Source organism: Dama dama, chromosome X (genome assembly GCF_033118175.1).
Source record: "Dama dama isolate Ldn47 chromosome X, ASM3311817v1, whole genome shotgun sequence".
Classification (NCBI taxonomy): Eukaryota; Metazoa; Chordata; class Mammalia; order Artiodactyla; family Cervidae; genus Dama; species Dama dama.
In genome coordinates this window covers 6,705,592-6,721,384 of record NC_083714.1, presented here as the reverse complement: position 1 = coordinate 6,721,384, position 15,793 = coordinate 6,705,592, and the positions used below count along the sequence as shown (strand labels likewise).

The window sequence follows — 15,793 nt, the reverse complement described above, 5'->3', positions numbered from 1 at the left end:
ATATTCCAGAAATAAACCCTTGATGAATTTCCTGGGGAGACAATAAAGTTCAAAGTTTTCCTTGCAGGGACTTTCCTGGTGGTCCAGTGGCTAAGACTCCGTGCTTCCAATGCAGGGGACCCAGGTTCCATCCCTGGTCAGGGAACCAGATCCCACATGCCACAAGTAAAGATGGCACATGCTACAACTAAAAGATCTTGCACACTGCAACCAAAATAGAAGACCTGCCTGCTGCAACTAAGACCCACTGCCACACCATGTCTCTCCAGCAAAGTCACCTCGACAAAGTGTTCCCCAAGCCAGTTCCATGGCATTTGTCTCCATCAGATGGCAGAAGAGCTTTTGTATTGGAAACTGTGGCCAAGCGTAGAAACAGGCCAGAGAGGAGGAAGAGGAAGGGGGACAAGTGCCCATCCTGGGGTCAGGACCAGAGGTGGAAACTACTGGAATGAATCAAGGGGAAACTGTGTTCGATTCTAAGCACCAAAAGGGCTCTTGGGAGTCCTGTTTCTGGTTGCAGGGTGTGGCAAAATGCTGGCGGGCGGGACTTCTCCTGCTGCTGCCTGCAACCCAGCACTGAGCTAGCCCTCCAAGGCCTTGGCCTGGGTGCAGGTATTCCCCACCAGAACTGCGGTGGTAACAAGGCTTTTCTGAGCATGCCTGTGGGCTGTGGAAGTGAACAAAATGAAGGCCTGCAGTCAGCGGTCCCCAGTGGCTGCAGGTAGGGACTGCTTTCTGAATGGAGGCTGTACGATGACGCAGATCACCTAGACCAGGGCCAGGAAGGTGAAAGTGTTAGGCAGCAGCTGGTGTCAACTGAGTAGTAGCTTTCTCAAGCTTTCATAACTTTTATTCCCCATTTCATTCAATAAAGCTAGTTTGATGACTCAGATTTTGCAGGTTAAAAATGGAAACTCTGATGGCCCTGATTCTGTCCCATTGTAGAATCTCAGCTTTGGTGTTTGGGGGGTGGCTTACAAGCTCTCCAATTTCAGATTCCACTGCTCACTGTACACTCCTTTATAGCAAGACTTGAAGGCTTGATGTGAACTCAGGGAAACCTGTACATTTTCTGCCTGAGGTCCATTCACATTCTGGGGCCAGCACAGTGGGCCCTGCACTTTCACCAGATCTGACTTCAACCAGGTTGTCAACGTCTAGACCAGAGTTTTTGCAAAGAAAACCTAAGTCATTGGGTTTGGGTTCAGCTGTACAACCTGGGGAAGGCACTCCCCTCAGGGGACTGGACCACAGCCCCACCTCTCTTCCCCTAGGGCTACTTGAGTCCTGCCTCCACCGCCTCTATGTAAATGACAGAATAGAGCAGCTCCTCTGAGGACACTGCCTTCCTGCCAGCCAGCAGGCAGGCCTTTCCGGGACTCGCTGCCCGTGGTCCAAACATGCAGGAGAGCCACCTGCCTAGCTGTGGGAAAGCTGCGTCACCAGGTGCAGGCCACTTGGCCCTGCTTCCCTGAAGAGAGGCTTTTCTTCCTTCTCTGGCTTCCCCCTGGCTTTTCACTTCACACACTGATCTGCACCTCCCAGGTAACATCAGGTCTCTTTTTCAGGGCTGCCCTAGGGATGCAGGAAGACAGCAGGAGCTGCATTCACAGCAGGGTTGTGCTTCAGACCATGGCGTGTGGTGAGGAACAAATAGAAACCACTTCAACCGTGAAGTAGTGAAAGACTGATTAAAGTCTCATTCATTTTAATCATGTTTCATTTACTTATGTTTATAGATTTTATTATTATTTAATCATAATTAATTACATTATAGCACATCCACACTATAGAATGCAGCAGTTAAAAGAATGAAGCAAACCAGTATGCACTGACTGAAAACTTCTTCCAGACACATTAATAGGTGAAAACACTAAGGGCAGTGAGTCTGTATAATATGATCCTATTTCAGCTTGTTAATGGGTAATGAATGTTTATATATATACACATGTGAGTGTGTGAATATATGGATGCATGTGTGCATGTGTTAATACTTGCATGCATGTGTGTATTAGGTGTGTGTGTGTGTGTGTGTGTGTACATGTGATTGTGCTTATGCTGGTGTGTGTAAAGTGTGTGTATGTTTGTTTCTGGGCACACAGGTGGGAATGTGCCTGTGTGTATATTCATATATGTGTTGGGGGGGGGGGTGCCTGTGCTTGTGCACACAGAGCAAAGAAGTGAGCCTCAAGGCTGAGAGTGATTTACTCTGGAGAGCAGGGCGAGGCTTGAAAGACCAGAAACTTTCACCCTGACTATCATTTCTCATTTTTTAAGTATTTGGATCTCATGTGACTTTTATTCATGTGTTTTCAGTATTTCCAAGGTTGAGGGCCCAAATAAAACAAAGCAGTCCCCACAGGCCTGCAGTCCTGTCATGGGAAAAAAAAAAAAAAAGAGTGCAAGTGACTGGGTGTGGCAAAGCCAGAGCCAAGGGTCTGAGTCCAAGGAAGAGAACTGAGAACCTAGAAGCGTGGCCTCACTCAGACTGTTGGCAGAGCAGAAAGCTGGGCTTGGCTGTGCACTCTACCAGGCAGGGACTTAGTGTAGTTTTCCAGGAAGAGCTGGTGGCAGGGCTGGGAGCAGGGAAGGCACCATCTAGGGAAGACTTCATAATCATCTGCTCTGCACTGACAAGTGGGCAAACAGTCCTCCAGGGACCCATCCAAATTAGAGACTCTAGTTGCTCTTTGGTTCAATTAAAAAAAAAAAAAGAATAACAGGCAAGTGTCTGAAAAACTAGCATCACAAACATTGTAGATAGCCAAGAAAAACTATTGGCAAGATGACTTTTCAGGTTTCAATGGACCTAACACAGCAGCCCCAGTCGAAATGGTACCTAAGTGAGCGCCTGTCCTTGAAGTGACACCTCCATTTCCAGGAGGCCCTTAACTCCTGTTGATTTTCAATGTCTTGGTTCTCTACATTGTTTAGCAATCTTCTATCTTCTGCCGTGTGAAAGGGATGCACAGGAAGAAATCAAAGGCTAAACACAAGCCTTCCTACTTGAAATATGGGTCCTACTAGGGGAATAAAGAAGTAAACATGTCTCCCAAAGTCCCAGAAGGTGCCTGGTTCTTCCCACATTCAGGACACAAAGCAGCTAAAGCCACTGTCACGTTGGCGACTCAACTCCTGTGTCCTGAGAGTTCTTGTCCCTAGTTCTGTCCTGTTAGGCTCCCCATGACTGGGTCCACCGCTTTGCCTTCTGTTCTTCTCACTCTACATCCTCCCCAGACAATCATGAGCTCCACACCCCCAGTATGTCAAAGATTCCCTAATCTCCCTTAACATGAACTCCAGAATATATTTTGGGTATCTACTCCATGTCCAATTGGTCCTAAGTGTGGAGGATGCAGAAATGAGCAGGCTTTTAGTCAACAAATCTTTATCAATAATACTAACATGTGCCAGCCACTATCTGTGAGGCTTACTGTGGCATCATCCTTGCCATCATGGAGCTCACAGGCTGTTGGGGTAGCCAGAAAAAGAATTAAAGAATTACAAGACTCAGTGGTGAATAATATGGTTGAGGAAGCCTGGGGCACTGTGGGAAGAAGCTAGGGGGGCAACTAAGTCAGTCCAGGGCTCAGAAAAGGGTGACAAGTAAGTTGGGGTCACCCTGAGACTGAGTACAGCTGGAACAGGAGAGACAGAAACTCCTGCTGGTGATGCTTCTTCCTGTCTGGACATCCTGTTCACAGGATGCAGGATTCTGGGAGTTTGGGGGAGTGGCAAGGTAGGGACAACATAGCTGATGCACAAAGTCAAAGTGTCTTTAAGATCGACTTGCTGGACCTTATGTTCTACAGAATTCCCTATAGTGTCAATGACCCTGTCGGCCCAGTGTCTGTTTAAACCTAAGTTTAAGTAACATCCGATTCAGCGCCTTTCATTTGTGATGAGGCTTCTGACTTCAGAAGTTGAGAGTATTCAGGGTCACATGGTGCAAGATGACAACTAGAACTTAGATCCCTTGGTTCCTGGTTGAATGTAGTTTATCCCGGTTGTAAATTAAAATGGCAATATTTCCACAGCATTACTGGAATTCTGGGGACTGCCATCTAATCCAGTTTACAAATGACAGAGGAAACACGTCACACTGCTTCACAGAGTCACTTTATATTTTAAAATGCTTATTAACTGGCTTCCCTGGTAGTTCAGCTGCTAAAGAATCCACCTGCAATGCAGGAGACCCTGGTTTGATTCCTGGGTGAGGAAGATCTTCTGGAGAAGGAATAGGCTACCCACTCCAGTATTCTTGGGCTTCCCTGGTGGCTCAGCTGGTAAAGAATCTGCCTGCAGTGCAGGAGACCTGGGCTTGGTCCCTGGGTTGGGAAGATCCCCTGGACAAGAGAAAGGCTATCCACTCCAGTATTCTAGCCTAGAGAATTCTATGGACTGTATAGTCCATGGGGTCACAAAGAGTCAGACACAACTGAGTGACTTTCACTTTAAAGTAACAACCTCAGTTCCCAATCACTCCAATGAGACAACCCTTCAAAATGTAGCCAGAAGGAGGACTATTAACAGTGTCTATTAAAAACTACTTCATACATAGATTTTACTCATCTCAGTTCATTTCTGTAACAACAGGCAAACTGATGTCACATCAGAGTGAGTGTGCCTTTGCTCTCAGTGAACAGAAGACAGAAGTCCAAAAGCTCATAGAATGAGGACAACGGCCATCTGTAGAAAGGACTCCAGAGGCTCCCATGACCGAGTGGATTGCTAGAAAGCTGACTTTTCCAGCCCAGGAGCTCTATAAAGGAGAATAAAGGATGGTCCTATTGCAGAGAAACCTCACCTTAAGCTCTGAGTTTATTATCTTGGGCTTTGGGGACCTGGCTGAACTACAAATCTTCTTTTTTGGACTCTTTCTAATCATGCATCTTGTCACCCTAGCAGGACACATGACTATTGTGCTTATCACCCTCTTTGACTCATGCCTCCAGACTCCCATGTATTTCTTCCTCCGCAACCTGTCCACCATTGAAATCTGCTATATATTGGTCATCGTCCCCAACATGCTGGCCAATATCCTGTCCGGGAGCCAGCGGATGCCCTTTCTGGGATGTGCCCTGCAAATGCATCTCTTCATCTCACTGGGTGGAGCAGAGTGTTTCCTCCTGGCTGTGATGGCCTATGACCGCTTCGTGGCCATCTGCAAGCCCCTTCACTACACATTCATTGTCACCAGGACTGCGTGTGTGCAGATGCTGGCTCTGGCATGCATCAGCGGCTTTGCACTCTCACTCACCCTCACCACACTGATATTCCTCCTGCCCTTTTGTCAGTCCCACAAGATCAATCATTTCTTCTGTGACATCCCTGCTGTGCTATTCCTGGCCTGCTCGGACACACAGGCCAATGAGATTGCAGTCTTCCTTGTTTGCTTGCTCATCTTGTTGATCCCTTTCCTGCTGATCCTGCTCTCCTATGGGTTCATTATCACTGCCATCCTCAGAATCCACTCGGCTGAAGGCAGGAGCAAAGCCTTCTCCACCTGTGCTGGGCACCTACTGGTCTCCCTTCTGCACTATGGCTGTGCAATATTCATCTACATTCGCCCCAGGTCATGCTACACCCCAGAACAGGACAAAATTGTGTCTTTAATCTACACCAACGTCACTCCCATGCTCTACCCTATGATCTATAGTCTGAGGAATAAGGAAGTCAAGGGTGCCCTCAAGAGACTCCTGGAGAGACATGACTGGACCAGGTGGTGGTCCCGTGCATGGGAACGGGGAATGGGGGTCCACGTGCAAGAGCCCATTTGGTCATCTCACTGCACCCCTTGCAGCTCTGTGCCCCATCCTGAGGGCTGTCCTGAGGTTCTGCAGGTGCCTGGACCTTATCGTGCCCTTTCTTGTGGTCAGAGATGGAACAAACCCTAATGCTTTCTTAGATGGGGTGGCTCTGGGGTGTTAGTGAATGTTTGTCTAGCCAAAATACTAAAATAAAGCAAATTATTTTAACACCATGGTTACAAGCTATTACTTCATAGGAAGGAGTGATTCATCCCACCACCAAGCCTAGGGACACCCACATGCTGTTAGAAGGGTGAGGAGGAAAAGGATCTGGGTCCGTGATGACCCTTCACTGGGCAACTCAACCACCACAATGAGTGCCTGCCTGTAGCCTTGAGGTTCAGTCAATAATATACTTGCTGACGGTTTAACCCCCCCAAAACATTCCTCACTGAACCCCCCCAAAGCCTCCATGAGCATCCATTATTGCCAGCCTTGCCTGCCCTCCTTAGTTCATGGCTCCTACCACCTCCCTGATCATTCCTAGGTGATGACCCCATCTCCTGCCTCAAAGGGACACTCAGAGTCACCAGAGGGCACATGTCAGTGGGAGTGGCAGATCTTGGGAGGGCAGGAACCATGCGGGTAACTGTTTCTCATGTCCAGTCCTACTTGCTGTGTGGCCTGTGCCAAGGCCACTGCAAGTTGCCGAGAGAAGATGGAGGCAACAGGGGAGAATCCACTAGAGGCTCTGCCAAAAGAGCTGATGGACCAGTGACAGTTCAGTGCTATTGATGCTCTGCAGAAAGAGAGGCTCGTGTTGTTATTCAATAGGGGTGATACTCTTCCACATCTCCTAGGACTGCGACAAGGATGGCATGGGACAACACTTGGAGGTGGCCTTGGCAAGCAGGGCACCGAATCAGTGGTGCTGAGAACTACCACATCCTGGTGTGGTACCAGGGGCTCTCACATCGCCCTGCCCAATCCCCCAGGAGCTGAGCTTCCTTCTGTGCCCTCAGACCTGAAGAAGGTCAGAGCCTGGAGGGGCAGGGTGAGATAACATTCTGAGATCCTTGCAGGAACCCTGATGATGATTCTAGGTTGATCGAAGGGAAGGTGAGGTGATCACTAATTTCAATCTCTGTGCACAGAGAACAGAAGTGAAAGAGAGAGAGAGACAGCAACCAAGAAAACCTTTGTGTTGCAACCGTACTCAGGCCCTGTGCTCCAGGGCCCTGTGATGCCCCTTTAATTAGACAAACTTAGAGGGATGCCTCTTATCTTTTCAAGAAATATTATTTCTCATCCATAAATCCTTCCTTATTTTCAAAATAATTCAGTGAAATGTTGACAAGTGTTGAAGCTGGGTGAAATATAGGTAGCTTTTTTTTTTTTTTTAAATACTGTCCTCTCTCCTTGTGTGTAGATGTGAAAAGTCCATAATAAAGACTTTAGAGGAATTAAGGTACCGACTAGTCTCCTCTTCCCAAGCAGTCCCCTTGCTGAGAAATCCTCACCTACTCTCACCACTCATCTCCCCTTCACTTTAAGGCACAGCTTAGATGCCTCTTACTTCTGGACCTCTTTTTAATAACTGTCTCAGTCCAGTTCACACTTAAGACAATGGGACATCTCTGACGGGATGACAGCTGACCACCATGGCCTTGCTGTGTGTGCAAGGAAGGCGGGACAGCCCCAACCCAGGTATTCATGCGCATGAACACACATACATACACATGGCCTTCGATGGGCAGGGGTGCAAATATAGGTGCTTCCACCACTTCCAGGCAATCAAATGGGGGTCTGGCAGCACGGCGGGGGGGGGGGGGGGCGGGGCAGGGAGGAGGGAGAACCTCTCTTGGGTGGGATAGGACAGGGTGTGGGTCTATAGGGGTTGAGGGAGATCCTAGGTGATGTGATAATAACCCATTGACCTTCCCATCAGAGGAGGGGTTCCGAGAGAGCAGGGGTAGAGGAATGTATCAGGTAAAAGATGATGCCACACTGGTAAAAGGCAGCCTAGGTTGAGTGCCTAGGGATAATCTGGGGTATTGATTAGATGAATGGGCTTCCCAGGTGGCTCAGTGGTAAATAATCTGCCTGCCAGTGCAAGAGATGCAGGAAATGTAGATTTGCTCCCTGGGTCAAGAAGATCTCCTAGGGGAGGAAATGGCTAACCCACTCCAGTATTCTTGCCTGGAGAATTCTATGGACAGAGAAGCCTGGTGGATTGTAATCCAGGGGGTTGCCAGAGTCAGACACAACTTAATGACTGAACATGATTAGATGGATGGCAGTAGAGAGAGTAGGAGGATGTGGAAAAAGACTGTCATCAAAGCAATAAAGGAAGAAGAGGGAAGCATTGGAAAGTGGCAGAAATAGAGTGAGGTCAGCTAGGGCTGGCTGGGTCCAGGTCCTACAGGACATCTGGGTTTAGGTGTCTGCACTGACTTGAAGCTCAGAAATTCAAAAAATATTTTCAGTATCTGGCAATGAGAGCCTTGCTGGTTTAACCATCAACTTCCTTGAATTTATATGCTCAGGCCCTATCACTGCTTAGCCTTAGTCATAAAAGATTATACCTAATCTGTTTTAAATATATTTACTCTATTCCAAACAAGTCTTCTCTGATTCAAAAAGGTGCAGGCCTTGACTGATAACTAGCCAGAAGTGTCTGTGCGAGGTGGGGCTGTGATGTGCTGGGCCATGTGAAAACGGCTTGGTGTGGGTGTGTGGTTTCTGTGTTTACCTGCACACGTGCATGTACACACATGTACTTGGAAGAAGTAAAAGAGCAAAAAATGCTCATGTGATAGTGATGAAACACTGCTGAAGCAAACTCTCACTTGTCCTCTAGAGGAACACCTGTCCAGGTGCGATGAGCATTATGCATGCAACTTAGATAGAAAGGGTTGCTTTTTGGCAGCAGCTCAAAGTCACAAAGGCAGGCAGAGCTGTGCCACCCTGCCCCGCCCCCCGCCCCCGATGGTTAGCCAAGGCCCCAAGGCTCAGGGACCTGAGAGACATCATGACGGAGCTTCTAATTGCGTCAAGAAAAGGTGCCAATTAGCACCACTTTCAGGGGAAACATCAACCTCAAATGATTTAAACAGGGTAACCAAAACTTTGGCAAAATAGTTCACTTGGGGACTAATTGAAATTTTTTCTAAACAATATCTGACTAAGTTTCTTAATTTTTTTTGGGGGGGGGATTACAAATGTAACCCACAGTCACTGTCAGAGACAGAGAAAATATAGGCAAGCGTGGAAAAGAAAAAAAAAATCATCCCACTATTAAAGATAATCATGGTGAAAATGGCGGTATATGTGAGGATGAAATGACCTCTTTTGGGTTTATTGTTGAGCACAATGACTGGAACATGGTCAGTCAGTCAGTTTAGTCACTCAGTCATGTCCTACTCTTTGTGACCCCATGGACTGCAGCACACCAGGCCTCCCTGTCCATCACCCACTCCCAGAGCTTGTTCAAACTCATGTCCATTGAGTCACTGATGCCATCCAACCATATCGTCCTCTGTTGTTCCCTTCTTCACCTGCCTTTAACCTTTCCCAGCATCAGGTCCCTTTTCAATGAGTCAGTTCTTCACCATCAGATGGCCAAAGTACTGGAGTTTCAGCTTCAGCATCAGACCTTCCAATGAATATTCAGGACAGATTTCCTTGAGAATTGACAGGTTTGATCTCGCAGTCCAAGGGGCTCTCAGGGGTCTTCTCCAACGCCACATTTCAAAAGCATCAATTCTTCGGCACTCAGCCTTCTTTATGGTCCAACTCTCACATCCATACATGACTACTGGAAAAACCATAGTTTTGACTAGATGGACCTTTGCTGGCAAAGGAATGTCTCTGCTTTTTAATATGCTGTCTAGGTTGGTCATACTGTTCATACTGTTCATGGGGTTCTCAAGGCAAGAATACTGAAGTGGTTTGCCATTCCTTTCTCCAGTGGACCACGTTTTGTCAGAACTCTCCACCATGACCCGTTCGTCTTGGGTGGCCCTACACGGCATGGCTCATAGTTTCATTAAGTTACACAAGGCTGCAGTTCATGTGATCAAATTGGCTAGTTTTCTGTGATGGTGGTTTTCAGTCTGTCTGCCCTCTGATGGAGAAGGATAAGAGGCTTATGGAAGCTTCCTGATGGGAGAGACTGACTGAGGTGGAAACTGGGTCGACTGAAAGATGAATTCCCCAGGTCGGTAGGTGCCCAATATACTACTGGAGATCAGTGGAGAAATAACTCCAGAAAGAAGGAAGAGATGGGAGTCAAAGCAAAACCAACACCCAGTTGTGGATGTGACTGGTGTTGGAAGTAAAGTCCAATGCTGTAAAGAGCCATATTGCATAGGAACCTGGAATGTTAGGTCCATGAATAATGGCAAACTGGAAGTGGTCAAACAGGAGATGACATCAACATTTTAGGAACTAGGGAACTAAAATGGACTGGAATGGGTGAATTTAACTCAGATGACCTTGGTATCTGCTACTGTGGGCAAGAATCACTTAGAAGAAATGGAGAAGCCATCACAGTCAAAAAACAAGAGTCCAAAACGCAGTACTTGGATGCAGTCTCAAAAATGACAGAATGATCTCTCTTCATTTCCAAGGCAACCCATTCAATATCATGGTAATCCAAGTCTATGCCCGACCAGTAATGCTGAAGAAGCAGAAGCTGAATGGTTCTATGAAGACCTACAAGACCTTGTAGAACTAACACCCAAAAAAGATGTCCTTTTCATTATATGGGACTGGAATGCAAAAGTAGGAAGTCAAGGGATACCTGGAGTAACAGTTCAATTTGGCCTTGGAGTACAGAATGAAGCAGGGCAAAGGCTAACAGAGTTTTGCCAAGAGAAAGCCTGGTCATCACAAACACCTTCTTCCAACAACACAAGAGAAGACTCTACGTATGGACATCACTAGATTGTCAATATCCAAATCAAATTGATTATATTCTTTGCAGCCAAAGATGGAGAAGCTCTATACAGTCAGCAAAAACAAGAATGGGAGATGACTGTGGCTCAGATCATGAATTTCCTATTGCCAAATTCAGACTTAAACTGAAGAAAGTAGGAAAAAAAAAAAACAACAACACTAGACAATTCAGGTATGATCTAAATAAAATCCCTTACGATTATACAGCGGAAGTGAGAAATAGATTCTAGGGACTAGATCTGATAGACAGAGTGCCTGAAGAACTAGGGACAGAGGTTTGTGACACTGTACGGAGGCAGGGATCAAGTTCACCCCCAAGAAAAAAGAAGTGCAAAAAGGCAAAATGGTTGTCTGAGGAGGCCTTACAAATAGCTGTGCATGGAAGATAAGTGAAAGGCAAAGGAGAAAAGGAAAGATATACCCATTTGAATGTATAGTTCCAAAGAATACCAAGGAGAGATAAGAAAGCCTTCCTCAGTGATCAATGCTAAGACATAGAGGAAAACAATAGAATGGGAAAGACTAGAGGACTCGTCAAGAAAATTAGAGATACCAAAGGACATTTCATGCAAAGATGGGCTCAATAAAAGACAGAAATTGTATGGACCTAACAGAAGCAGTAGATCTTAAGAAGCGGTGGCAAGAATACCCAGAAGAACTGTACAAAAAAGATCTTCACGACCCAGATAATCATGATGGTGTGATCACTCACCTAGAGCCAGACATCCTGGAATGTGAAGTCAAGTGGGCCTTAGGAAGCATCACTACGAACAAAGCTAGTGGAGGTGATGGAATTCCAGGATAGCTATTTCAAATCCTGAAAGATGCGGCTGTGAAAGTGCTGCACTCAATATACCAGCAAATTTGGAAATTTCAGCTGTGGCCACAGGACTGGAAAAGGTCAGGTTTCATTCCAATCCCTAAGAAAGGCAATGTCAAAGAATGTTCAAACTACTGCATGAATGCACTCATCTCACATACTAGTAATGCTCAAAATTCTCCAAGCCAGGCTTCAGCAATACATGAACCGTGAACTTCCAGATGTTCAAGGTAGTTTTAGAAAAGGCAGAAGAACCAGAGATCAAACTGCCAATATCCATTGGATCATATAAAAAGCAAGGGAGTTCCAGAAAAATATCTATTTCTGCTTTATTGACTATACCAAAGCTTTTGACTGTGTGGATCACAACAAACTGTGGAAAATTCTGAAAGAGATGGGAATACTAGACTGCCTGACCTGCCTCCTGAGAAATCTGTATGCAGGTCAGGAAGCAACAGTTAGAACTGGACATGGAACAACAGACTGGTTCCAAATAGGGAAAGGATTATGTCAAGGCTGTATATTGTCGCCCTGCTTATTTAACTTATATGCAGAGTACATCAGGAGAAACACTGGGCTGGATGAAGCACAAGCTGGAATCAAGATTGCCAGGGGAAATATCAATAACCTGAGATATCTCCTGAGATGTCATCTGCATGACACCACCCTTATGGCAGAAAGAAGAACTAAGGAGCCTCTTGATGAAAGTAAAAGAGGAGAGTGAAAAAGGTGGCTTAAAACTCAACATTCAGAAAACTAAGATCATGACATCCAGTCCCATCACTTCATGGCAAATAGATGGAGAAACAATAGAAACAGTGAGACACTTTATTGTCTTGAGCTCCAAAATTACTGCAGATGGTGACTGCAGCCATGAAATTAAAAGACTCTTGCTCCTTGGAAGAAGAGCTATGACCAAACCAAACAGCATATTAAAAAGCAGAGACATTACTTTGCCAGCAAAGGTCCATCTAGTCAAGGCTATGGTTTTTCCACTAGTCATATATGGATGTGAGAGTTGGACTATAAAGAAAGCTGAGCACTGAAGAATTGATGCTTTTGAACTGTGATGTTGGAGAAGACTCTTGAGAGTGCCTTGGACTGCAAGGAGATCCAACCAGTCAATCCTAAAGGATGTCCTGAATATTCATTGGAAGGACTGATGCTGAAGTTGAAATTCCAATACTTTGGCCACCTGAGGTGAAGAACTGACTCATGTGAAAAGACCCCGATGCTGGGAAAGATTGACGCTGGGAGGACAAGGGGCTGACAGAGGATGAGACGGATGTATGGAATCCTCAACTCAATGGACATGATTTTGAGTACACTCCCGGAGTTGGTGATGGACAGGGAGGCCTGGCGTGTTGCAGTCCATGGAGTTGCAAAAAGTCAGACATGACTGAGTGACTGAACTGAATGTATATTCTAATAGATATTTTCTTACTGTTATGATATGACAGTAGAACTATTTTCTGATTGAAGATATATATATACATTAAGGCTTAAGGAGTAAACACTTTGGAGGGAAAACAGTGTAGTGAAGAAATTACTGTTCATTTAAAAATGTGTATCATCTCATAATAAGTCCCTGAATTTTCAAATTCACATGTGAGAATACATTTACATCTTGAATTTGTAGGAAAGGGCACAAGTTTTATGTAAAAAAGCAGCAAAATTTTAAACCCACCAATTTATTAAAAAGCCATTACTTTTGTTAGAAACAAAAAGTGCTTCTCAAGATGTTGGGAACAGGTCATAGTATAGATACTTATTTCATACATTGGACTTCTCCCTTCGATTATACTCCAGTCGGAGGAGGAATACCTCCTTGAGAAGTAGAATTATGTGATGGACTGTGAAAGCTGGTCTCCTTGTACACAAATCAAGCATTTCCTCCCCAAAGTGTCATATTCAGAAAGCCAAAGATCACAGATACATTTAGGGATCCCATACTAGTCACATAGGCAAAATGATACATCATTTCTGAAGATTACAAGGCTTAAGTTCCTGGACAATATAGTGACTGGTAGCTATTTTAGTAACTTTAAGAGCTTTAACCCAAGCCGAAGTGCTCACCAACCACAAAAAAGTGGCAACAATAGTAATTACAAAGTCAGTCATGGAAAGCATTTAACTATCACGATGCAGGTTAGTGTAACCAACATAGAGCAGAAGAGCAGCAATGCAGTACAGGAAGACAAAGACTGCAAAAGTAACACAGAACTGTGCAGAAGAGTAATCTCCAATAAGGACATAATTTTTCCAATGGACATTACAGATATTTACATTTTGAGGCATCTGAAACAATGCTTCATTCAACGTGAATGGATAACCAAAAGTAGCTGGAGTCATTCTAGTCTCAGGAACTTTATAAGCACAAGGCCCTTGAATTTCTGTTTTGCCCTTAAAACCTCCACAGGTAGCAAAAGCAAAGATGGAAGCATTCCACTCGAGGACTTTCATGAAGCTGAGAGGCTCCTTGAGTGGGCTGAGTTTGAGCTGGAAAGAGGAGATTCTCTGAGGGAAGGAGGGAAAGCATCTTAGGACAGCGGGGTGACAGAAGGGGACCGACCACACAGAGCTCCACAGCCACGCTGGAAATGATGTCTTTATTGCTATGTTTGCAGAAGCTTTTAGCACAGTAAGGGTGTCCCCACTGGACCCTGGCCCTCACCCAGCCCCACCCATCCATCCCATGTCAGGGTGTAAGGGAAGCCCTTCAAGGGCCCCCTCAGCCATCTCAGGACTGGATGTGACAGACACGTGGGGTTCAGTGAACCTGCCACATGGAGGATTTGAGGCATGGAAAGGGAATCAGCTTGAAGCTCTCACGTGGGAGCCACACCCAGGTGGGTGCCCACCTCAGGTCCCTGCAGCAGTGGTGCCCATCCCAGAGGGCAGGGTAGGGGCTAGCATGAGGAGGCCAGGTAGGCAGCCCCGGATCCCCACTGTAATGCATCAGCTGACCCTGCCGACTTGTGGGCAGAAGGGTATGGGGAAGAGATAAACACTTACCCCAGCCCTGCCATCACCCTCGGCTGTACCCTGCCTGTTGACTTGACTCCTCCAGGCCCCCAGAGAGCCGCACAACTGTGTTCCTGGGGAGGGTGAACCCACGAACGCTGTGCCAGCAGAGGGCCAAGAGACTGGGAGTGTCCCAGGGGACACTGCTTCTCCTGCAGCCCTTGGGTCCAGCCAGTCCCTCCCATGTTTCTGGGGGGCCGTAGGAGGCCCACAATCTAGAGTTCCTGTGGTCTGTGTGCCCAGAGCCCCATGACATCCCCAAGGCATCCCCAGTGAATCCAACAGCAGTCCCCGCTTCCCTCCCCAGGCGGCCAGGCAGAGCCCACTCCGAATCCCTGGACTCATGTGTCCAGGGTGGGGCCCTGCATATGTGCCCACACACACATACACACATGCCCATATGCATGCACCTGAACCGTGTGCTCTCTCGTGCACACACACATGTTCATGCAACTGATGACAAACTCTCACACACACAAAGACACACCCATGTGCAACACCTGAGCATGTGCTTGCTTTCTCTCTCACACACATGCCCATGACCATGTCAAAGCACCTGCACACACATGCACACGCCTATGTGCATGAACCTCCACATACACATGCACACCCCTATGTGCATGCACCTGTGTACACGCTGTCTCACACACACAGGCACACACCCGTGTGCTGGCACCTGTGCATGGGCACTCTCTCTCTCGGGCACACACACAGACACACACGCTCACACGCCCATGTGCATGTACCTGCCCATGTGCTCACACACATAGAAGCACATACACACACATGAGCTACATGCGGGACACCAGAGGGACACACTGGCCCTGACCCAGCAGTGCCCGACTCCCCTCCAGAAGTCCAAGATAAGGACCTGCGCTCAGCAGGATGCTCACCTGTGAGCATGGCCAGGTTGGCAGCAGAGCGGTCTTGGAGATGCACAGGGACCGGGGCTCACTTGGGGTTTGCAGGCTCAGACGGGAAACAGTCGCGTGCCCTGAGGAGTGGGGTGGGGTCTGTTTGAGCATGCGCACTGAGGAGCTGCTCTCACACTAAGGGTGAAGCGCCACCCAGAGGCCTCACAACAGCTGAGTCATTTATCAGGTTTCTGGGCCTGAGGCAGGGCTAACTTAGAGGGTGCAGACCACGTGGGTGTGTCTCTGCCCGCACATTGGGGCGACACTGCACGTGAACACGTGAAGCTTCAGCAGGGGACGCCCATTGTCAGTGGGAACCAATTGTG

At 46.9% G+C, this 15,793-nt stretch overlaps 2 protein-coding genes across 2 annotated transcripts; one reads left to right on the top strand and one right to left on the bottom strand.

Annotated features, from left to right (window-relative positions):
- The first annotated feature begins 4,781 nt into the window (after positions 1-4,781).
- On the top strand, positions 4,782-6,752 carry LOC133052145 (olfactory receptor 10R2-like). Its single transcript, XM_061136913.1, has 2 exons — positions 4,782-5,722; positions 6,746-6,752. Exons 1-2 carry the CDS (start codon positions 4,782-4,784, stop codon positions 6,750-6,752), a joined length of 948 nt encoding a protein of 315 aa, XP_060992896.1.
- Positions 6,753-13,582: 6,830 nt separating this feature from the next.
- On the bottom strand, positions 13,583-15,456 carry LOC133052144 (synaptophysin-like protein 1). The gene is given in 4 exon segments (XM_061136912.1): positions 13,583-13,644; positions 13,647-14,046; positions 14,545-14,651; positions 15,447-15,456. Coding segments are annotated over 4 exon segments (579 nt in total).
- Positions 15,457-15,793: the final 337 nt, after the last annotated feature.

What these genes read in the sequence shown, in the direction of transcription:
- LOC133052145 (XM_061136913.1), top strand. Translation starts at nt 4,782, where the DNA reads ATGGTCCTATTGCAGAGAAACCTCACCTTAAGCTCTGAGTTTATTATC.